Source organism: Pogoniulus pusillus, chromosome 8, assembly GCF_015220805.1.
Source record: "Pogoniulus pusillus isolate bPogPus1 chromosome 8, bPogPus1.pri, whole genome shotgun sequence".
Classification (NCBI taxonomy): domain Eukaryota; kingdom Metazoa; phylum Chordata; class Aves; order Piciformes; family Lybiidae; genus Pogoniulus; species Pogoniulus pusillus.
In genome coordinates, this window is record NC_087271.1 from 3,529,389 (window position 1) to 3,554,378 (window position 24,990).

General features: G+C 48.2%; 1 protein-coding gene across 17 annotated transcripts in view; it reads right to left on the reverse strand.

Moving 5' to 3' along the window:
* DOCK7 (dedicator of cytokinesis 7) overlaps positions 1 to 24,990 on the reverse strand; it is a 143,911-nt gene that overhangs the window by 104,507 nt on the left and 14,414 nt on the right. For all 17 annotated transcript variants that reach the window (XM_064146995.1, XM_064146994.1, XM_064146991.1 and 14 more), the window contains exons 3-7: positions 7,203 to 7,378; positions 6,271 to 6,339; positions 3,335 to 3,464; positions 3,017 to 3,229; positions 1,676 to 1,761 (exon numbers count right to left, since the gene is read on the reverse strand). In XM_064146995.1, coding sequence (XP_064003065.1) covers positions 1,676 to 1,761; positions 3,017 to 3,229; positions 3,335 to 3,464; positions 6,271 to 6,339; positions 7,203 to 7,378 — 674 coding nt within the window. The remainder of the gene's footprint in view (positions 1 to 1,675; positions 1,762 to 3,016; positions 3,230 to 3,334; positions 3,465 to 6,270; positions 6,340 to 7,202; positions 7,379 to 24,990) is intronic.

The window sequence follows — 24,990 nt, forward strand, 5'->3', positions numbered from 1 at the left end:
CCAGGGAGCAAGTGAGCAGAGCCTGGTCCCCCCCAACTTCTGACCCCCAGCCCTCAGATGTTTATAAACATTTATTAAATCCCCTCTCAGTCTTCTCCTCTCCAGACTAAACAGCCCCAGGTCCCTCAGCCTCTCCTCATCAGGCAGTGCCCTCAAGTCCCCTCATCATCCTTGTAGCCCCCCACTGGACCATCTCCAGTGGATCCCTGTCCCTCTTAAACTGAGGAGCTTTTCCTCCAGTCTTGCTTCCTCTGCATCATTTCTGCTCCCTTCCACCAGGGCATGCATTGGTACTCCCTGGGCCTTCCTAAAGCCATTTCAACTTGTTGACCCAAGAGAAAGGTTGGATTAGGGTCAGAGGACATAAAACACACTTCTAAAGGACATATGACATACATCTGCAAAGGTTTTCATCTTTTTCCAAGTGTTGTTTGAAAGCTAAGCAGAGCAACCTAACAGCTTCCTTAAAGGGAAGAAGAGACTACATGGATATCTCCTCCAGTTTTGCAATAAAGGTGAAGTGAACCTGAAAATGACCTTGCTTAGGTCATCTCAAGCCTTCTCCCTAAGGAAGGGACTAGATGCTTCTTTTTGTGCCTTTCAGACAGCATGATCTTGAATGCTCATTACTGCAGCTGTTAGGACAGCTTCAGAGATGACCGTGGTACACAACTGAGCACAGACCTGGGCAGATTTGCTATAAATTTACAGTCAGCAAGAGATGCTTCAATAGCAGAAATCCTCAGTTCCCAGCATCTGACTTCTTTCTGCTGAAAGACATCATCCTTTGGAGAGGAAGCTCCACTGCTGCTCCGTATTATGTTGTTCCAGTTCATAAAAGGCTGCAAAATCAGTTCATGGCTATGGCTATATTAGGTCCTGGAGTACTCTACAAGCAGGAGATATGTCCCACACATATATCTCAGTTATGAGCCACAATGTAGTCTAACTGGAGCTCTCTAATAAGAAGGGTTGACCTAACTGAGGACACAGAAGATGAATACAGCAGTGTGGAAAATCAGTTTTGTACTTTATTTCTCCAAGGGAGTAACAGTAAAATTTTACCTTGTGTTATTAGAGAAGAGTTATAGGCAATGAACCAGCTGCAGGTAACCCTATATTCAGGAGCTCCACTTCATTAAACTTGTTTAACAGGTTTCTATTCCTCCAGTTAATGCTTGCTAAGTATATAAAGCCTTCGCTCTTAAAGGGACACAGTCAAGGTTGTTGAGCCTAAAGTTTGGCAAATCTTTGGTTATGTTGTAAGGCTTAAGCCTTTTTCATCTTTCCTTTCTCCCTTTTAACCATGCTCATTGCAGAGCTGAGCATCATGAGTAACCAACTTCAGAGCCCTGAATGAGTGCAGTGAGGCATGTGTGCTGGCAGCAAGGATCAGGTAATAGCTACAGACTGGCTAGGAAGTCATACAGAAAAGGCAAATGCTTTCTGTGTCACAGCAATATGAAGAGAGCTTTGAGAACAAGTGTTTGATGCACAGCATTGTGTACCTTCTCCTTTACAGAACTAACATTTAAGGCAATAACAAAACCAAACCATGCTACACCCCTTCAAGGGTAATAAGCAAGGCAGCAGAGTTATTCCAGATGCATCTGGATACCAGGGCAGACTTAACCTCTTTGTTTCAATGCAGCTGTCTGTTGGGAGTGTTACTTACTTAAGAGACAAACACTTCACCAGGAGTCTTTGGCCAAAGTGTTCTTTGGGTACTTCAGGGACACAAAGTCGTTCTATAGGCTCCTCCTGAAATTAGAGACACAACACTTGCACAAACCATTCATGGCATGATGAAGCAGACACATGCATCACTTCTTTCCTCCAAGACACTACAACAAATTCAATCTGAGGCTGAGCAGCATGTGGCACTCAGCAGAAGCTATAAATATGCTAAATTAAATCCCTTTCATGTTTCTACAATATAGGGGATTATACAACCATAAGAGAACCAATCTTCAAAAGTAATATCTATGGCAAGAGCATGTGCTAAGAAATAGGCAACTCACTAAATAGCCCAAGTTCTCATGGATATTAACTACAGGTGAGCTTAAGACAGGGAATGGATTGAAGCTGGAGGAAAGGATGTAGACTGGGTATTAGAATCATAGAATGGTTTAGGTTGGAAGGGACCTCAAGGATCAGCCAGTTCCAACCCTCTGCCATAGGAAAGGACATCTCCCACTAGAACAGGCTGCTCAAGGCCTCATTCAATGTGGCCTTGGACACCTCCAGGGAGATTGTGGAGCACAGAAGCACCCAATGTGATCAAAGATCACATTGGGTGCTTCTGTGCTCCACAACCTCCCTGGGCAACCTGTGCCAGTGTCTCACCGCCCTCATTGCAAAGAACCCTTTCCTAACATCTAGCTTGAATCTCCCCTCTGCCAGTTTAAATCCATTACCCCCCATCCTGTCATTACAAGACCTTGTCAGTAGTCCCTCCCCAGCCCCCCTGTAGATCCCACTTCAGATACTGGAAAGCCACTATAAGGTCTCCTCAGAGCCTTCTCTTCTCCAGGCTGCACAGCCCCAACTCTTGCAGCCTGTCCTCTTAGCAGAGCTGCTGCAGCCCTCTGAGCATTTTCGTGGCCCTCCTCTGGACTGGCTCCAACAGTCCCATGTCCTTCTTGTGCTGGGGAGTCCAGGTGGGAAAAGAAATTATTAGGAAGAAACATATTTACAGTGAGAGTGGTGGATGTCAGGAAATGATTTTTTTGCAGTGAGGGTGGGGAGACACTGGCACAGGTTGCCCAGGGAGGTTGTGGATGGGATACTCCCTCCCTGGAGGTGTTGAAAGCCAGGCTGGATGAGGCCTTGAGCAATCTGGTCAAGTGGAAGGCATCCCTGCCCATGGTGAGTGGGGTTGGAACTAGATGATCTTTAAGGTCCTTTTCAACCCAAACCATTGTGTGAGTCTCTTAAGCCCGTGGCAGACTGTCAGTTTTCACACTCCCTGAGCCCTTCGCTGTTTAAGTCTCACCGACAGGTATATAATAAATACCTCATCTGGTGCTGGATGCAGTGCAAAAAGCTCCTTGTGCCTACTGGACTTCCTCTGATCCTCATTGTGGTGGTCAATCTCTTCATTTGGGGTTCGGTCCAGCAAGTTTGGGAGAAGGGCATCTGGAAGGGAGTTCTTCAGATCAAAAATACTGCAGGCCCAGCTGCCCCGGGGAGTATCATCGATGGACATCGAGCGGCGCTTAAGGTCGTCCTGAGATGCAACAGATTAAAAGCAGCTTACAGTGGGAAAGGGACTGCACTTTTAAAGGCAACTATAAATTAGTTTTTATGCAGCAGGGTTTTAAAGGCACATTACTTGTTCATCCTGGTAGCTGTTGCCATCTGGAGCTTCGTCAGACTCAAAGATCTGTTTGGGGAGTCCCTTTTGCCTCTCCTTCTGTTTGTCTGAGGTGTTGGGATTAAATCCAGTTCCCATCCTGTGGTATCTGAAAACAGAAGTATTTCAAATGCATTCTTAGCATGCTTTTTGACCCCACACCCAGAAGCAAAATCCCAGAAGAAACCCAGTATTATCAGTGTGGGTCCTCTCAAAGTGTAAGCTGCTCTCTGCAAACAGTATTGGCAGTCACCCTCCAGTGTAGCTGGGTAATAACCCAACAACCAGCATTACAATGTGACTCTGTTCAACTGTAAAGCAACCACGGGTGATGTCAAAAGAAGTATTATCAATGGCCAGTTAAGGTCATCATAAAATGTGTGACTGTGATGCCAAGCTTAGAACAGGCCCAGAGCACGAGGAGAGGCCTGGAGCAGGCAACATGACTAGCTTGGAAACCAAAACTTGAGACAGGGCTGCAGGAAGTACAGGAGTCCTAAGCACCTCTAGAAAACATGGGACTTTCCAAGGCCAACTGAAATGAGCATCTTCCAATAACATCTTTACAAGCAGAATTGGATCCTTCAGAGCTCTTGAGGGTGTAAGAGTGCTTGCTAGTAAACAGTCTGTCTGCTGTAGCTGACAAGATCAGAGCTCTTTGACTAACAAATGTTTGGGTACCAACTGGCATTCTGTCTATATTTACACACACATATGGCCAGAGCCTCACTACACATGCTCTAAGTCAGCTTCTAAAGCAGTGCTGGGGTCACATCTAGAAGTAATTGTTCTTATCCTGCCCTGCTACTGAAGCTACCCCAGAAGGACACACAGACATGTGAAAACTGTGGATGTGCTAGCAGTGACTAACAAAAGAGAGGAGGAAAAGGAGCTCCTAGAGCTGCACAGTGATGGCATGTGCTCCATCTCCCCTTAACCAAACAAACAGTAGTTTGGTATAGGCTTCAAAGCAGGTGAAGACCCCAGCTGCAGCTGGGCCAACAACTCCTCTGTGAATCCCGCAAAGGAGCAGAGCGACCCAGTTAGCACCGATGCACAGGAGCTTGCAACACCCATCAAGCAATTACTGCATGAATAGTGGGTGGCTCCTTCAAGACTCATTTGTCAAGGAACAAAGAAAGCTGTAGGTACAAGGAGTCTCGTGCACACCTTTCCCATTGTAGGCTACCTGACTAAGAGCCAACCACTTTATCCCATGAAGGAGACAGCCTCAGTGAGCCTCCTTTGAGCTCTCCTTGCTCAGCAGGGTGGCTGCACGGAGATGATCTCCCTCTGAGCTGAGACACCACTCAGGGTTGCTCCTCAAAGCAACAAGACCTTTCATCAGCAAGAGTGATGGATGAGGCCAGTTTGAGTTCCCTCTGGGTGGCAATTCGACTGCACAGCAGGTGACCTACCCCTTGAGCGGGGACACCTCTCAAGGGATGGGATTCATCACCTGAGACTAAGAGATCCTTCCTCACCCAAGGCAGTGAGATCCCTTATTCACATCAGGTCCTTGGTAAGTGATGGACAGAATACTGAATCAATACTAGAAGTCCATTTCCCTAAGTCCTTTAGACCTAAGCCACTGAGCAAGTCAGGGACTAAGACTGCACCTAGCCACATCTAAGGTCCAACAGGAGTTTGGAAAGCTAAAGGGTCCATTCTGAACCTCATAAGTCAATAGGAGGGTCCCAGTACACTGCCAAGAATTTATCCAAGTCAAAACTCCCATGGGTATTTATGGAGGTGCATCTCCTCCTCTGGAAGGGCGAGACAAATTTTGGCTGCAGTTCAGGAACCACTCATCACAACTTCAACCTACTCAGGTGACTCTGATGTGTCTTCCCCGACACAGAATGCAACTTGCAGCTGATATGCATAGGACAGCAGGCTTTGCTGCCCCCAACAGAAAGCTCTGCTGCCTCCAACTAAACCTCCTCAGCGCAAGAAGCACAGTCAGGTATTCCAGGTACTAGGAAAAGACCTTGAGAAAGCAAGGGGTGTGCTGGCTAGATAGCTCACACTGTCCGAGTCTACTGTGCCCACAAAGGTTGGGAGTTAATAAAGCATCTCTCTGTCTCTAGTTTCTTTCTGAGTGTTGGTTAATTTTTTTTTTGGTATGAGATTACAAAACACATTTTTATTAGGTCATCTTAGCACTGCAAAAACCTATCTCCAGCATCCCCTGAAGTGGTTCTCAGGACAACATTAAACCAGTGAATTGTAGCAGCTGCCACAAGGGCAGAGCTGTAGTCAAGTCGTTTGTAGGGGATGCACATCACATGGATCACTTGCTCCTTGACAGTAACTCTTGAAGTCATCAGTCATCTGAGAGAGTGTAGGTTCCAAGTGAAGCTACTCCAAGGAAGCTTCCTGCTAATTTGCATAAATTAATCAATGAGTGCACAGTGTCTGAACTGTAAATGTTGAAATATTCCAAATATTGACAGTTACTTGTTTGAATTACTTCCTCAAAGTCTCTTTGGGAGCCACTAAAAGCTGCAGAGGGCAACTTATCTATTAGGTGGTTGTGACTGCAGATTGAATCTTGCATTGTTGCAAAAATCAATGCAACCACTCTCTAAAAAGAGCTAAAAACACATGGAGAAACCAACCAAAGAAAAGCTGACAGCCATTTCACTTGGTCACATGCCCTAATTTCTCCACCATTCTAAAGGAGCAACCGTTGACTACAGTGGCCCAGATTGCCAAAGATGCCCCAAAGGGTTTTGAGATCTAATTTTCAAAGCATCACTTCAGCTAAGCACAAAGCATCAGTTCAGCTGAGCAGGGAGACTAAAAGCCATGGCACACGGAATCAGCAGCCAGAACAATCATTTTTGAGGCTGTCAACCTGCAAACATTTAACTACACAATCAAAAACACCAATCAGCCACAGAGGAACTCACTTTCTGTTGACAATGGCCCAGTCTTCAGTGTAACTTCTCACGCAGTCCCTCACGTGAGGGTCCATCTCACTGTTAGGAGAACAAAAACACACCTTCAGAATCACAGATGTGCTGACAACCTCTTAAATGGACAAACCTCTGCTCAGCCTGTCAGGCACTGACAGCCAAAAATTCCGGGCTTCAGCCTGGCAGGTCCTCAAATACAGAACCCTTGAGCAAGGTGCCATAGAATCACAGAACGGTGGGGGTTAGAAGGCACCTCTGGAGTTGGGCCTCCAGTCCAACTCGTCTGCCAAAGCAGGATCACTTAGTGCAGGCCATGCAGAAACACATCCAGGTGGATTCTGTAAGTGCCTACGGAAGGAATGCCTGCTGTCCCTTGTGCTATCACAGGGCACCACTGAAACGAGACCGGCACCTTCTTCTTGACATGCACCCTTCAGGTATCTATACACATGAACAAGATCCCCTCTCAGGCTGCTCAACAGCCCCAGGTCTCCCAGCCTTTCCTACACACAGAGATGCTTCAGGCCCCTCAGCAACTGTCTGGCCCTCCACTGGAGACTCTCCAGTAGTTCCCTGTCTCTCTTGAAGGGGGGAGCCCAGAACTAGACACAATACTCCAGATGTGACCTCACTAGGACAGAGCAGAGGGGGAGGAGAACCTCCCTCAACCTGTTACACACTCTTCTTAACACACCCCAGAAGACCACTGTCCTTGGCCACAAGGGCACATTGCTGTCCCATGTGTATCTCCTTGTCCAGCAGGACTCCTACATCCCTTCCCATGAAGCTGCTTTCCAGCAGGCCGACTCCTAACCTGTACTGGTGCAGGTTGGGAGTTATCCCTCCCTAGGTGCAGAGCTCTGCACTTGCCCTGTCTGTCCCTCATCAGGCTCCCCTTTGCCCAGTGTCAGCTCACCACCTCCTACCTCTCCTCAGGCACAGCTGACACAAGCGTTCGACACTCCCGGGGGGTGTACACAACCTCGATGTCATCGGGAGGGAACTCGAGCAGGTCTCTCAGGGGTCTGGACTCCACTGTAATCGGGTGTGTGATAAGGTAGTCCTCCAACTCCACTGGGTCCACTGCCTCAGTAAGTGGTACCTGGGCAAAGATAAGTGATGGAATAGTCTAAAGAAACAAAGCAAAAATCACATGCACGTCTCCCTTGGGTTTTCAAACCAGCTCCAGCACCTCCCTGGGCAGCCTGCCCCAGGGCTCAGGAAAGCACTTCCTCCCAACAGCCAACCTAAACCTCCCCTGATGCAACTTGAGGCTATTTCCTCTTGTCCTATCATTAGTAATTCAGGAGAAGAGACCAGCTCCAGCCTCACTACAACCTCCTTTTAGGTAGTTGTAGAGGGCAATAAGGTCCCCTCTCAGCCTCCTCTTCTCCAGACTAAACAAGCCCAGCTCCCTCAGCCACTCCTCATAGGTGATGTTTGCCAGACCTCTCCCCAGCCTCATTGTGCTTCTCTGCACCTCAATGTCCCTCCTAGACTGTGGTGACCAAAACTGGACACAGTACCCGAGGTGTGGTCTCATGAGTGCTGAGTACAGGGGCATGAGCACCTCCCTGCTCTTACAAAGCATCTGCACCTGAAGCACAAGGCACTGCTGACCAAACACAGGTGCAGGGACACCAGGAGCTCTCTTTAGATTCGGGGGGGGGGGGTGGGGGTGGGGGAAGGAAGAATTGCATCAAGTGGGTACATAATCACGCTGCACAGCTGACTATTTCTGCATTGGTATATCACATAAAGACATCTATACATTCTGAGAAGAGCTCTTCATGCTATGAGGCTGTACACATAGACATTAAGAAAAGGAAACACCAAAACCAAGTTTGGAGAAACCTGTCTCTACAGCAGCTGACAGAGTCCCCAGCACATGCCAGTGAGGCCCAGCAAGTTAACAACTCTCAAACACACACCAAAATTAAGCCATTTTTCCCTACTCCTTTCTTTTTCCTGTCATTCAGGTGACTGCTGTGCAACAGGGAACTCTCCTGTAGCTTGCCTTCTGCTGGAAAAGAACACTTAGCCATGGAACCACAGAATGGTAGGGTAGGGGCTGGACTTTGGTCTCAACTACCCCAAGCAGTGCTACAGCATGGAGACTGAGTGGCTGGAGAGCAGCCAGGCAGAGAGGGACCTGGGGCTGCTGGTAGATAGTAGCTGAACATGAGCAAGCAGTGTGCTCAGGTGGGCAGCAGAGCCAATGGCATCCTGGCCTGCATCAGGAACAGTGTGGCCAGCAGGACAAGGGAGGTTCTTCTGCCCCTGTGCTCAGCACTGCTCAGGCCACACCTTGAGTGCTGTGTCCAGTTCTGGGCTCCTCCATTCAAGAGAGATGTTGAGGTACTGGAAGGTGTCCAGAAGAGGGCGACAAAGCTGTTGAGGGGCCTGGAGCAGAGCCCTGTGAGGAGAGGCTGAGGGAGCTGGGGGTGTGCAGCCTGCAGAAAAGGAGGCTCAGGGCAGAGCTCATTGCTGTCTACAGCTCCCTGCAGGGAGGCTGTAGCCAGGTGGGGTTGGTCTCCTCTGCCAGGCAAGCAGCAACAGAAGAAGGGGACACAGTCTCAAGTTGTGCCAGGGGAGGTCTAGGCTGGATACACCACCTGGCTACAGCCTCCCTTCAGGTAACTGTAGACAGCAGATGCTGCAGCACACTGTCTGCTCCTGACATACAGACAGACCAGCTCCAGCTGGCATGAGGTTAACTGACACAATGTGCAGCACTCCAGTGGCGTGGTTTATTACTGAGGATTTAGGCACCGTCCCTGGAGGTCTTCAAGAAAAGCCTGGATGAGGCACTTGGTGCCATGGTCTAGTTGACTGGATAGGGCTGGGGGATAGGTTGGCCTGGATGATCTTGGAGGTCTCTTCCAACCTGGTTGATTCTATGAATTGCTAAAAGGGTTTGGGTTTTCTTTTCAGACAAGCTGCTGCATAACACTAATGCTGCTGCTTTCTTTCTGTCCACCTTGCCACTGGGGCTGCACTCAATCCAAGAACACAGGAAGGGAGTCTCCCTGCAAATTAAAAATGTTAAGATCATTAGGCAAAAGTCACAAAGCCCCTGGACAGCAACAAAGGTGCTGGGAAAAGATCCTCCTTCAGGTGTCCTCTTTGCCCCATCCATGCAGCGATGCAGCTCTGTGCTGGATACTGAAAGCATCCTCAATGGAAGAAGGTCAGAGGGTTATGATAGCCTCAAAGAGTGTCTTAAAGCTGCTTAACTGACCCTATTTTTAAATCCTAACATTTTAAGGCTTATTTTAACACCTGCTGATGACCTCCCTGCCAGCTTCAAAGCATCAGCTTTATTCAGCTGCACTTATTCAGCAGTCAGCTTGCAAGTGTTGTGTTTCCATCTGCACAAAGTCATTTCCATGTGCATCGTCACAGTCTAACAGAGAGCAACCTTCCCTCATTGCCTCCCATCTTTCTAACCCACTCATTCTGATAAGCAGAAGAACAATTACCACCAGATGAAGAAAGCATTTGTACATTGCAGAGTTGAGAGGCACATGCAGAAGAGCCCAGCAGAGCTCCTGCCAGGCTGGATGGGTGGGCAGAGGCCAATGGGATGAGATTTTACAAGACCAAGTGCAGGGTTCTACACTTTGGCCACAACAACCCCAAGCAGCACTACAGGCTGGGGACAGAGTGGCTGAGAGCAGGCAAGCAGAGAGGGACGTGTGAGAGCTGGTAGAGAGTAGCTGAACATGATAGGCTGAGGGAGCTGGAGTTGTTTAGCCTGGAGAAGAGGAAGCTCAGGGCAGAGCTCATTGCTGTCTACAACTACCTGAAGGAAGGTTGTAGCCAGGTGGGGTTGGTCTCTTCTCCAGAACAAGGGGACACAGCCTCAAGTTGTGCCAGGGGACAGAGTCTTGGTTGGATGTTAGGAGGAAGTTGTTGCCAGAGAGAGTGATTGGCATTGGAATGGGCTGCCCAGGGAGGTGGAGTCACCGTCCCTGGAGGTGTTCAAGCAAAGCCTGGATGAGGCACTTAGTGCCATGGTCTGGTTAATTGGACAGGGCTGGGTGCTAGGTTGGACTGGATGAGCTTGGAGGTCTCTTCCAACCTCTGTGATTCTATGAAGGACTGAGCAGACTCAGGGCAGAGACTGATGCTGCCCCTGGCATTTTACATCTCCAACTTCACTTCTCTGACAGCAGCAGTGCCATGTCTTGGACAAATGATGAACGAAGTGGCTATGCTAGTTAAAAACCACCTAATTTGGAAAGGTTGGCAGTGCTTAGGAGGCTACCCAACACCAGGTCTCAGGTGTGTGCCCTAAGGGCTTCCAAACCCTTTGTACACCTCAGGATTAGGCCCAAGGTCACACTTGACAATCTTCCAGGCTGTCTCTCTGGTTAACTGTTGTACCATGAAGATGTGAACAAACATAAAAGTCAAACCCAGAAGCCTGTATTAGACTCACCATCTGTGCAGGCAGAAATACTGTCTAGCACCTGAGTAAACAGGCCCAACATAAACTCATGGTTCTGAAGAGGAACTACATTGTGTCAGACTATTGGCACGTGAAAGGTGAGCACATCCTTTTCAGCTTTAGGTGCCTGTGGGAGAAGAGGTGATGAAAGAGGAGGAGGAAGTAAGGATGATCAAACACACCAAAAGGAATATGAACCCAAATGGTGTTCCAGTATCTTAATGAACCATGAGAGCTCCTCTCACAGAGTGGTTTGGGTTGAAAGGGACTTTGAAGAACATCTAGCTCAAATCCTCCACCAGACAGGTTGGTCTTGGACACCTCCAGGGAGAGGGCACCCACAACCTCCCCGAGTGACCTGTTCCAGTGTCTCAGCACTCGTGGTGGCAGTCTCAATATCACTGCTCCCTCCCTGCAGGTGTTCAAGGCCAGATTGAATGAGGCTTTGAGCAACCTGCTCTAGGGGGAGATGTCCCTGCCTATGGCAGAGGGTTGGAATTGGATAATTCTTCAGGTCCCTTCCAACCTAAACCATTCTATGATTGCTCTCACTGCAGATGGTTTAACCTGTCCTCCATCCTGCTTTATGCACCAGCATCCCTCTGAAGGTGTGGATGAGTCCAAGAACAGACACAGCATCCAACGTGGCATTCCTGTGCTAAGGGGCCAAAGCATCAGTCACCTGAAATTGTCACACAGTGCCATCAGAGCAAGCACACACAGTGCTAGGCAGGGAGACACTGGGTCTGAGTAAGAGGGGCATAACCTGCTCCCTGCCAACAAAACCACCAAACACAATGTGCTGATAAACTGGAGGTACAGAAGAAATCAAACAAGACTCTCTCCTTTCCACACTTAGCCAAAGTACTCTGCTTCCAAATAACAATTCTGCACATAGAATCAGTCAGGGTTGGAAGGGACCATAAGGATCATCTAGTTCTAACCCCTCCTGCCATACCCAGGGACACTCTACCCTAGAGCAGGTTGGCCACAGCCTCAGCCAGCCTGGCCTTAAACACCTCCAGGCATGGGGCCTCAACCACCTCCCTGGGCAACCTGCTCCAGGCTCTCACCACTCTCATGCTGAACAACTTCCTCCTCACAGCCAGGCTGAACCTCCCCACCTCCAGCTTTGCTCCCTAGTCCTGTCACTATGTTGGCCTGATGGGTAAGGTGTCACACCTCGAGTCCTGGGTTAGGTTTTGTGGCCCTTTCTAGAGAAGAGACACAGAGGAGCTTGAAACAGGACCAAGGAGGAAAAGCGAGGCTGGTGGAGGGTGTGCAGAACAGGTCTTGTGGTGAGCAGCTGTGGGAACAGGGCTTGGAAAAGGGGAGGCTGAGGGGAGACCTTCTTAATCTGCATCTTCCTGAATGAAGGCTGGAGCCAGGTGAGGATTGGTCTCTTCTCCCCAGTGACAAGGGATGGGAGGAGAGGCAATGATCTCCAGTTGCACCAGGGGAAGTTTGGGTTGCATCTCAGAAGAAACTTGCTGACTGAAAGGATTCACAAAGAGTAGAACAGGCTCCCCATGGAGACAGTTGAATCCCCACCCCTTAAAGGTGTTTAAAAGACACAGAGATGTGGTGCTGAGGGACACAGCTTAGCACCAGACTTGGTGGAGTTAGAGAGCAGTTGTGCTCCCTGATTTTGAAGGCCTTTTCCAACCACAATGATTATGATCCCATGGCAGACACACACTTTGAGCTTGACAAAGACAGCAGCCTGACTGATATGGCTTATCTGAACTATTTAATGCACACACTCCATAGCTGTTGCAGCCACAGCTCTCAGGTGTTGCATTATGAAACCCTGCTTCAGAGGTTTACAGCTCTCCTACAGCAGGGACAGTGAAGCTTTCTCCTTTAAGGCTCTGTTATTCTTCACTGTTACATCCCCTTAAAAGCCTGAAAATGAAACTCTATTTCCTATCAACTTTGTCCTTCTCCAGACAGCAAACACTGTATTTTGTTACAGTCTCAGTGCACTGCTAGCTGAAACATATGTCCATCCTATTTATGTCCTTTTCAGCACCCACCTGTAGCAATGTCATCAGTTACAGAAGGAGCACCTGGCTAAAGGGGCAGGATGTGGCATGGCTGCAGGGAAGGTTACACAAACCCCCATCCACTCTAGGCCAAGCATCTCACCTAAGACCTCCAGCAGCAAAGACAGAAGGAAGGCTACATTCGGGACACCACAGTGCAAAGCTCGTGGCTTATTCCACACTGCTAAGGAAGCTAAAAAACATCATGCAAAGGGCAGATCTGTGTTAAACCTGCTTTGTTGTGGCATTTCTGAGAACACTCAGTCATAACCAGCTCCCTCACACAGAGAGGGGAGCCCTCTGACAAGCAGGACTTGCCATATGTCCCAGTGACCAGGAGTTAGCTATGCCCAAGTGACTGAGAAGGCAGTGGCAATGCTCAGAAGGAGCTCAAGCAGCAGAAGCGTGCAGAGCAAGGTGACAAGGGCCATGGGATATGTGTCAGAGATAACTTCTCCATCGTGCTCCAGAAATGACCAAAGTAGTAGTACTTCGTTAACAGGCCACTTCATTAGCTATCATGACATGCCCTTGCCTCAACAGCCTCCCCCTCCAGTTTGCTGCCTTGCTGACCCAGTTACACCTACACCAGTACCTAAAGACTAAAGGTCTGCTCTGCTGGGAGCTGCAGAGAAGCTGAGTAAGGCATCACAATAGCAGCTAGGGCAGAAAAATGGACCATCACCATCTCCATCGCAGACATTGAGGCACAGAAGTCCTGTGCAGATCAGTGCTGTGTACCCTGATGTCCACAGGCATTCAGGTTTCTGACTGAAAGACTCTAACCCTACCCTGTCCCTATGCAAACAGCTGGCCAGAGGGAGTATTTCTTGGTCCTAGTGCAGAACTTTTCTGCCTGGCTCACACACGTGGTGCTGAGCATCAGGAGCAGTCTCATGGGACAGGCTCTGAGCAGCACCCTCAGGTGCCAGCTGTGATTCTGCAGACTCTTCCAGCTAGCATATATCAGCACAACCATGACAAGCACCACATCCCTCACATTTCCTTCTCCTTCCCATCACCTGTGACCTCTTAAAATGCTCATTTTCACAGGGAGCCACCACAGCACATTAAATAGTTGTGACGTGATGGCTTGGCAGGATGCATTCATCAGGACGAAGATCTGAACCCAAGCTGCTCATGGCCCAATAACCCAAGACCAATTTTCCCTTTATCCAAAACAAGATGCATCATTCCCAAGAGCCACAGAACAATTTGGGGCCTTGTAAACATGAGAAATCAAGGATTGAAAGGTTACAGGCTGAAAGAGTTGGGGCTGTTCAGCCTGGAGAAGAGAAAGCTCCAGGGATACCCTAGAGGAGCCTGCCAATGTTTGAAGGGGGCTACAGGAGAGCTGGGGAAGGGCTTCTGACAAAGGCATGGAGTGACAGGACAAGGGGTAATGGTTTCAAACCAAAAGAAGCTCAACTTAGATGAGACATTAAGTGGAAATTCTTCCCTATGAGGGTGGTAAGGCACTGAAACAAGTTGTCCAGAGAAGCTGTGGAGGCCCCAGCCCAGGACTACTCCATTTCACCATGAGAGTGGTGAGAGCTTGGAACGAGTTGCCCAGGGAGGTGGCTGAGGCCCCATCCCTGGAGGTGTTTAAGGCCAGGCTGGATGAGGCTGTGGCCTAGGACAGGGTGTCCCTGCCCATGGCAGGGGGGTTGGAATTAGATGATCCTTATGGTCCCTTCCAACCTTGACTGATTCTATGGTCCTAAGTGTTCAAGGCCAGGATGGATGAGTCCTTAAGCAACATGGTCCAGTAGGGGTGTCCCTGCCCATGGCAGGGGAACTGAAACTAGATGAACTTTAAGGTCACTTCCAGCTCAAACTATTCCATGATTATATGGTTACATCTCCTGCTTTTTGTGTGGGAGCAAAATTCCCTGCAAAAATACGATAAGGGACCTTGGAAAATGAACCTTGCAGAGCTCCTCAGCAGAGGGAGGATCCTGACTACAATTCTCACTTGGCAGCTAGACACTTCTTCAAAATCAAGCTGCTATTTTCTGCCAGTTTTGAAAGTAGGACAAAATTCCATCTTCACTTCACTACTTCCTTAAATATTAAGCCGTTTATAACGTGCTAAAACCATGACAGATTGCACCAAAGCTTCACATTCTAAATGAATACCAACTCCCCACCCACTGCCTCCCTGGGCACAATCTTGGAAGGCCAGAAGAAGCAGATTACCATTTCAAAGCCAAGCCCCAGCTTTCTCTCAGCTATCACTAGGTCTCCGGGGCAAACAGTCACTTCCCTTGTTGAGCATTCAGGAATGCAGATGGCCTGTTCTTGCTGTGGCAAAATCCTGTCGCCCTTAGAGGGATACTGGGACCTCAGGGAAGTGCAACAAGAGCCAAACGTAGGTAGGACTCAGTGTGAATCCCAGAAGGCAGAAAATGTAATACACTTGAACACAAACCAGAATTTGCAGGGGAGTTGAAGGAGGTAAAGGCTGAAATATATTTGCTACAGGGAGGCAGCAGACCCATATGGCTGTGTCCAGTCCTGGGCTCCTCAGTTCATGAGAGGTGTTGAGATACTGGAAGGTGTCCAGAGGAGGGTGACAAAGCTGGGGAGGGGCCTGGAGCACAGCCCTGTGAGGAGAGGCTGAGGGAGCTGGGGGTGTGCAGCCTGCAGAAGAGAAGGCTCTGGGCTGACCTCATTGCTGACTACAACTCCCTGAAGGGAGGCTGTAGCCAGGTTGGGGTTTGTCTCTTCTGCCAGGCAAGCAGCAACAGAACAAGGGGACACAGTCTCAAGTTGTGCCAGGGGAGGTCTAGGCTGGATGTTAGGAGGAAGTTGTTGGCAGAGAGAGTGATTGGCATTGGAATGGGCTGCCCAGGGAGGTGGTGGAGTCACCATCCCTGGATATGTTCAAGAAAAGCCTGGATGAGGGACTTAGTGCCATGGTCTAGTTGACTGGGTAGGGCTGGGTGCTAGATTGGACTGTCTGAGCTTGGAGGTCTCTTCCAACCTGGCTAATTCTATGATTTTTAAGTGTGAGCTACAGACTGGAGAGGAGAGGAGGCAAGGCTTTGGGAAACCTCTTAGCTACATTTCAGTATCTGAAGAGGACCTACAGGAAGGCTGGGAAGGGATTCTTTAGAAGGGCTTTTGACAAGGGGCAAAGGTTTGAAACTGTAGCAGGGCAGAGGAAGGCTGGACACAAGGAAGTTCTTTACTATGGGAGTGGTAAAATACTGGAACAGGCTGCCCAGGAACGTGGTTGAGGCCAAGTCCCTGGAGACATTCAAGATCAGACTTGATGTGGTCTTGGGCAGCCTGGTCCAGCTGGAACTGTCCCTGCTGACTGCAGAGGGGTTGGACAAGATGACCTTTGAGGGTCCCTTCCAACCTAATGCAATCTATTAATCTGTGCTAAAAGGCTCTGAAACAGGAACAGTGCAGTATCAACCACTGACAACGCTCAAGTAACCAAAATGCAAGTGAAACACAGCTTTTCTTTCACCTAACCACTCCCAAAATGGCCATCACTGGATCCAAATCCCAAGGATTACAGATTTGCCTGCTGCCATGACTGCATCTCATTAAACCCAGACCCCTAATGTCACCAGCTTGACGAGCGGTGTGCACAGACAGCTCCTGCATGTCATTTTTTGGGCATCTATAATACATGCAAATATTCAAATGAACCAAGGAGATTCCTGGGCAATTTGTGCTTCTCATCAACCACAGACAGCTACCAACCCCCAGCAGAGATGACACCTCCCTAGCCATAACATGCAGTCATTACCTCCACATCCATGCGTACTGCCTCTGGAATGCAGTTCCCTATCTCTTGCTTTGCTCTATCTCTTGCTACCTCTTTTGCATGGTGTTTGGAGAGACCTAATTACTAGAGAGAGGAGCTGATAGAAGTCTTTCGTGTCAAAGTATAAAGGTGCCTTCAAAACCTCTGTAAGCATTCTCTCTTGAGACAAAAACTGCTTTAGACACAGTCTGAAGCTTCCATTTTTAAGATCTGAGAATATTTAGTTTTAAGTTCAAAGATTCATAGAATGGTTTGGGTGGAAATGGACTTTAAAGAACATTTTGTTGCAATGCCCCTGCCATGTGCAGGGACCTCTTCCACTAGACCTGGTTGCTCAAAGCCACATCCAGCTTAGTCTTGAACACTTCCATGCTTGGGGACCTAATTACTAGAGAGAAGAGCTGATAAAAGCCCTGTGCATCAAAGTATAAAGGTGCCTCCAAAACCTCTGTAAGCATTCTCTCTTGAGACAAAAATCACTTTACACATAGTTTGAGGCTTCCATTTTTAAGATCTGACAATATTTAGTATTAAGATCAAAGATTCACAGAATGGTTTAGCTGGAAGGGACCTGAGAGGTCACCTAGCTTCAACTCCCCTGCAGGGACACCTCCCACTAGAAGAGGTTGCTTAAGGCCCCATTCGACCTGGCCTTGGACACCTCCAGGAAGGAGGCATCCACAGCCTCCCTGAGCAACCTGTTCCAGCATCTCACCCCCCTCACTGCTAAGAATTTCTTCCTAAACTCCAGTCTAAATCTCCCCTCCTCAAGCTCCAATCTCTTCCACCTTGTCCTATCACAAGTCCCTTAAGGACAAGCCAAATGTGCGTCAAATTCACGTAATAACCACAATGCTTGGACAAAAAAAAGGCCCAAATGGAAGGAAATAGCTGTCAATATACCCACCTGAAGATGGATCCTACATAAAACAAGTAACAGCCAGTTACCAACCCAGTGAGATGTTTTATGTACAAATACTGCTAGGTTATTTGCTCTCATAACTGGTTGCTAATGTAAGAAGCCATTTGGGTACAGAAATATTAATATTCATCACAGATTAATTAGCTGTCTGGGAATACTAAAGCAATTTCTTACCAAGTCCAGGAAGACATGAGTGATGCCTCCAAGGATGGGTAAGAAGAAAGATGGGATCTTCTCTGGTGACTAAGAATCATCTTATTTCACCATGACAGGATTTCAAGAACACAAAGACTTTGATACAAGAAAATGCAAGAGGTGAGACTGATCTGAAAGAGCCACCACCTGATAACACAGAATCATAGAATCAACCAGGTTGGAAGAGACCTCCAAGCTCAGACAGTCCAATCTAGCACCCAGCCCTGGCCAATCAACCAGACCATGGCACTAAGTGCCTCATCCAGGCTTTGCTTGAACACCTCCAGGGACGGTGACTCCACCACCTCCCTGGGCAGCCCATTCCAATGCCAATCACTCCCTCTGGGAAGAACTTCCTCCTAACATCCAGTCTAGACCTCCCCTGGCACAACTTGAGACTCTGACCCCTTGTTCTGTTGCTGCTTGCCTGGCAGAAGAGACCAACTCCACTTGGCTACATCTTCCCTTCAGGTAGTTGTAGACCTGCGCTGACAATGAGAAAGGAAACACCAAAGCTCCATTACTAAAGAAATCTAAGCAGTCTGAACAGAGGCTGCAGAAAAATCACCAACCTCCCCACTTCTGGCAGAAGCACTGCACTAGATCAGTGCAGATGGACCTCTCCAGGCCCTTGGGGTGGGCTTCACACAGACAGACCATGGTGGCTGTGAGCTGTGCAAGCTGAACCACGGTAGCCACCAACATGCATGCTGTTCCGAATGGAAAATACTTGGAGCAGTCATGTCTCAGTTATCAGTGGACAATTTATCCAGGGGATGGATTAGCCACCAGACACACAGAGATACCAGACCTGCCTGTGCCATTAGCTCAGGAGCAGCACTAGAGGAGAGCTGAAGTGGTTTATGTACGTGCCCAGGTGAAGAGATGACTGTGCCTGCCGCATTCAAGCCACTCAAGGCCGAGTCAGCTTCAGGCACAGTCCCATTGTGTCAGCTCTGTGCACCTGAGACACCAGCAATGAGCCCCAGCACCTGGCTCACCCCTGCAGTGGCACACCTATCACAGAGGAAGGCTCAGCCTGTTGACCCAAGCTCTGGGGACCACAGCAGACCTCTAGTTCAGGGACCACAGTAGACCTCTGGCCTTAATTCTCCCTGCTTGCTGTTCAGAACTGGCTCTACAGAGTCACCCAAATGCCCCTGCAGAGTGACAGTCTTGTCCACTACTGTAAAACCTGAGCACATCACTGAACCCTGCTAGCCCAGACAACAGAAGCACAGGTCTTAGATTAGCTGAGCACTAGAATCACAGAATTTCTTTGATTGTAAAAGACCTTCAAGATCATCGAGTCCAATCCTTAGCTTCACACTGACAAGTCCCTGACTAAACCAGATCCCTCAGCACAACATTAACGATGTGCTCAGACTGCCTTCTGAGCACAGCAGACTGCCAGACCACACCTGCAGAGACCTGCTGCAGCAGCACATCTACACCTTGCACGCTCATGTGGTCCCCAACAGGAGCTTACTCCTTCAAGCGTGCTCACAGCCGGTACCAAAACAGCTCCAGCTGCTCTCCTGAGCAAGCGGCAGAGGCAGCAGAGAAAGCAGCTGTCATCCACCATCCTGAAGCAGTGATCTTCTAACCCACTGCTGCTTGCTGGCACCCTGGCAGCACTGGCCTGGAAGACTCTGCAAGCACACCAACAGGGACTAGGACTGAGAATTTCAATCCTATATTAATCACTTCTGCAGTTCAAGTTATTAGCAGCACTGCCACTTCACATCACTTTGTCTGGGGATGATATTCCTGTAAAAAAAGGTGCCACAAACTAACTTGGATAAAGAGAGAGTAGGATTTAGTGGCAGGTTTAGATTCTGGGTATTTATTAACAGGCCTGTTAGGAAGGCTTCATTTAATTAACTGAACTTACTGGGTATAACAACTGAGTTAGTAACAACTAACGCTGAGCTGAGATTAGTTATCTCTGCTCATGCACAAGCTGGTTAAGTTACTGCAGGTCAGTGAGACCCAGCAATGCTTCAGTGGGTCTCAGACTCCCCAGCCTACCACCCAAAATGAGACTCACCACAGCACACAGAATGCCAGGCTGGAAGGGATCCCAAGGATCACCTGGTGCAACCTTTCTAGGAGACAGTGGAGTTGAAATGAGCTGGCCCAGCAGCCTGGCAAGCTGAGTGTTAACACTGTCCAAGGAAGGGGAATCCACTGCTTCTCTTGGGACAGGATTCCAATGCCTAATTGTTCTCATGGTGAACAGTTTTATTCTGGATTCCAATGGGAGTAACTGGTACCCACCAGCCCCTGTTTCTAACACGTGGCTCCTTGTAAAAAGGGAGTCCCCATCCTTCTGGCAGCCACTTTTATCTACTGGTCTGTGGTAATAAGGTCTACCCTAAGCCTTCTCAAGGCTGAACTAACTCAGTTCTCCCAGCAGTTTTCATTTACTAATGATAGCACCCACACCAGAGCAGAGCTAACTGTGAGTAATCCCTGATGGGAGGAGGAAAGGAAGAGGATGTGGATGCCTCTCCCATCCTCCCCTGCCTGATGAGCATAGACCATTCAACACAGCAGGGCAAAACCTCCAGGAAACAGCTATAATGGGAGTCACTGGTAAGCCTTAATCAGCTCTGCAAGAGCATTAGGACTTGGCTCATTTTCCTCTGCATTTTAGTGATTTTGGTGATAAAATTACTTGGCTCTGAACACTTCAAAACACCCTTTGCTACATGCCCTTGGTTTCCATTCATTCACAAAAATGACCTTTGCTTTTAAGTGATGCTAAAACAAACAACATAAATATACAAAGGAATCCATATTCTCTTATTGAATAATTAGATACTATCTTTGAACACACAACCAAAGCCTGACAGCCAATAAATCCAAGGCAAAGCTTCAATTAGCCCAGATAATGCCCATAAACCCAGCAGTGCTTTACAAAGACATGCCCATGTCAGCACCTCTATTTCACACGGAGAGCAGAACGTGGTCAGCTCACATCACATCCAAGAATTCAGACCCCTTTATTCCCAGGTTCATTAGCATCTGTTCCAGCTCCTGTTAACATTCAGCCACACTGTAACATACACCAACAGGAAATATTACCCCTAAGCTGCACTTTTTTTCCTCTACAACTGTTCTGCTTATTTGCAAGTTGTGTGAAATATTCACATTAAAAATACTTCCAAAGACTAAAAAAAACTTTTCTTAGGAGGAAAAAATCCAAAACAATACAAAATTTGGACAACAGCAAAGTGGTTTCAATTACTATCTTTGGCACTCAAAAGTAAAGCATTCAAAACTCCCAAGACTATTTTTTTTTCCTAACTGGTAGAGTGTTGATTGAGATTAGATATTAAGAATAAATTCTTCATGTTAAGGACACTGAGACGTTGGAAAATGCTGCCCAGAGAAGTCATGGAGGCTCCAAGCCTGGAAGTATTCAAGACCAAGCTGGAAATGGCTTTGATCAACCTGGTCTAGTGGTATGTCCCTGCACATGGCAAGGGGGTTGGAACTAGATGATCTTTAAAGTCCATTTCAACCCAAACCATTCTATGGTTCTATGAATCTATGAACTCAACACTAAATATTCTCAGATCCTAAAATTGGAAGCTTCAGCCTATGTCTAAAGCAATTTTTGTCTCAATAGAGAATGCTTACAGAGGTTTTGGAGGCACCTTTATACTTTGATGCACAGGGCTTTTATCAGCTCCTCTCTCTAGTAATTAGGTTCCCAAGCATGGAAGTGTTCAAGGCTAAGCTGGATGTGGCTTTGAGCAACCAGGTCTAGTGGAAGAGGTCCCTGCACATGGCAGGGGATTGGTACTAGACGATCTTTAAGATCACTTCCAACCTAAACTGCTCTATGATCCTATGATCACTGAGAAACAAAAGTTACTGAACATAGAACAAGACAGAGGACAGTTGAGCTACTGATTAAGAATGGTCCAGATACGTGGTGATTATTTGATGTCTTCTGGATAGCATCTCCTACCCTCATGATACCACCTCCTACCCTCATGAAGAGGCACCATTCATAGAGAAAAAAAAAGGCTAGAGGACATCTGCAGATATAAACCCAAACTCTGCTCTTTCTGTGCCAAAGCAGCATTAACAAGCAGCCATTAGACAGCAAACTGAGACATCTACACCAAGATGCACAGAAAGCTTTGGGTGGCTCCAGCAGCAACCCATGCTAATCCCTGACAATTCACAATCCAGCTTCACCCAGGTAGAACAGCTCCAAAAATGCAGAAACGGATCAGGCCCCTGCCACACTGCAAAGAGCAGAAGTCACCAGTGCAAAAGGGGGTGGGAAGAGTTAATAGGCACCACAGCACAAAGAGTTACTCAACAAGAAAAATAAACTTGGAAAGAAAAGAAAGTGGTTAGTCACCAGGGATTATAATAGCCTCTAGTAAACAGCCCAGTTCCTCAAACAAACAAAGCAAGTACCCCATCCTGCGGGATGCTAGGGAATTCTTTGGAAGGGAGCACAAGCTCTCCACTTGCAGTGCATTCAATTGGTGAGTTCAGTGGTGAGAAGTCTCAACTCCCAGGAGGGAGTACTGAACTTCCCCATGGCCTGAAGATGAGCAGAGAATACAAACAGCAGGGTGCAAACACTCAATCTACCAGCAGACTTGGAGAGGCTTGCGAAAGCAGCTTCGAAGGATAAAACCTCCTTCAGCCAACTCTCAAGACCTTACCAGCTCCCATTTCTCAGTAACAAACTGACAGTGCCTTCTGTTCTGGATTTCAAAAATAAAAGCTCAGTGCTGCAAGGGATGCATCCTGTGAGGAGTGCCAGTTCAGCACGTTCAGGTTACACAGGAAAAGGCTCTGAAGGCTTTGGATCCATATCTGCGGTTTGAGGAATGCGCAATTAAAAGCGGTCGCTCCTAAAGTGGCAGAAGGGTGGAGGCTGACAATAACAAACTACGAGCTCCTGTACAGCCAGCTGAAAGCTGTGTCTTCTCTCCAGCACCACCAAACACTAAATTAGACACAGTTCTGGCAGCAGTTTGTCTGCTGCTCGTGAAGCAAAAGGGAAGAGACTTGTTAAAATGCAGCTGACAGGTTTTAGCATCTGTCCTCGGTTCAACCGCACACGAGTCTGTTGAGTGTGGAAGTTTCTCCACTGCCTTCAGTCAACACAGAACCAACCAGGAGGGAAGAGAGCTCCAAGCTCAGCCAGTCCAACCTAGCACCCAGCCCTAGCCAATCAACCACACCATGGCACTAAGTGCCCCAGCCAGGATTGGCTTCAACATCTCCAGGGACAGCAACTCCACCACCTCCCTGGGCAGCCCATTCCAATGCCAATCACTCTCTCTGCCAGGAACTTCCTCCTAACATCCAGACTAGACCTCCCCTGGCACAACTCCAGACTGTGTCCCCTTCTTCTGTTGCACGGAGCCTGGCAGAAGAGACCAACCCCACTTGGCTACAGCCTCCCTTCAGGCAGCTGCAGACAGCAATGAGCTCTGCCCTGAGCCTCCTCTTCTGCAGGCTGCACACCCCCAGCTCCCTCAGCCTCTCCTCACAGGGCTGTGCTCCAGGCCCCTCAACAGCTTTGTCGCCCTCTGCTGGACACCTTCCAGCACCTCAACATCTCTCTTGAGCTGAGGAGCCCAGAACTGGACACAGCACTCAAGGTGTGGCCTGAGTAGTGCTGAGTACAGGGGCAGAATAACCTCCCTTGTCCTGCTGGACACACTGTTCCTGACCCAGGCCAGGTTGCCCTTGGCTCTCCTGGCCACCTGGGCACACTGCTGCCTCATGTTCAGCTACTATCTACCTGTACCTCCAGGCTCCTCTCTGCTCTCAACCACTCTGTCCCCAGCCTGCAGTGCTGCTGGAGGTAGTTGTGGCCAAAGCGTAGAATCCTGCACTTGGCCTTGTTTAATCTCACCCCACTGGCCTCCGCCCATCCAGCATGTCAAGGTCCCTCTGCAGGGCTCTCCTACCCTCCAATAGATCAGCATGAAACAAAAGGCCCAACCAAGGGCAGTGGTGAGGGCCCTTCCTTCACAGAAGCAAACATTTCTCCCTCTAAATGGCTCCACTGGATGGTGTGTGATAACTCTCAGGGAAACTGCCAAAAGCAGCTACTGCTGGCAACAGTCAGCAGAGAATGAGTGCTGACTTTATCTGGATCATCATCTCTGGAAGTGCTCAACACGACAAGCAGGATGCACTGGGTAGGAGAGACCACATCTGCATTATCATTAAGGAGTCCTCCAGTTCCAGGCTGCACACTCACAACAGTGCAACTTGCTGGCACGGTGGAGAGCCTCACATGAAACAAAATCACATGGCATTATGAAAATATCCATGCATTTTAGCATCCATTTCCTAGTCCAGCCCACACTGTGTGCCCTTACTCCAGGCTTTCAAACCAGTATGGCCACAGCAAAACTGCCACGCAGAGGTAGGGCCTTCCATTTCTTCTCTGCCAAAGTGTAATGACACCCCAACTTCTGAGCTCTGCAACAGCTTCACAGCACTAATGCTTTCTCTCAGCATAATGTTTGTTATCAAACCAGGCCAGGCAGGCACAGCAGATTCTGAGGGATGCCTAAGGGAGAGAAATTAACCCAAAATTCAATACAAGCAAACCTCTGTCATATTATGCTGCCTCAGGATACAGACTCATGACTTAACTAAATATACTTTTCCTACAGACTATTTCCTACAAACCACCACTTCATGTTAGTCATGTTTCTGAAGAGCATCTCTGCTCAGCACAGACTCCCCACACGATGCTTATCGCATCAACCACCGCACGATGGACTCCATGATCTGAAAGGTCTCCTCCAGCCAAATTTGTTCTGTGATTCTGTGATGCAGTTTGACAGCAAAGGCTATCAAAGAGCCTGACTCCAGCTAGCATGACCTTTCCCAGGATTTCTACAGATTGCTGCAGATATTTGCTAGAAAATACAGCAGTAACAGGATGAGAGATGCCACAACTGAATAAAGGGTTGACAATACTTTGACCAGCAAAGCATTAAGAATTACATGTGAAGGTAATCATTGAATGGTTTTGCCTGGAAGGGACCTTAAAGACCATTTAGAACAGCAGGGATGAAACTCTCAGCATGCACATTTTGATGATGGCAGAATGGAAACCCCTTAGAAGTAGGAAGAAAAAGTGAAAGAGACAATTCAGAGCAAAAAGAGGTGACACAAGGCAAAATAGTTATCAAAAATGTGGCTGGCTGAGGAACAGCTTGGAGAGGTACACAGAAGAGATCCTGCTTTATGGAAGCAATGGGAATAGAAAGGTAATTATTCAGCTATCTTGTTCCAAGATGAGACAACA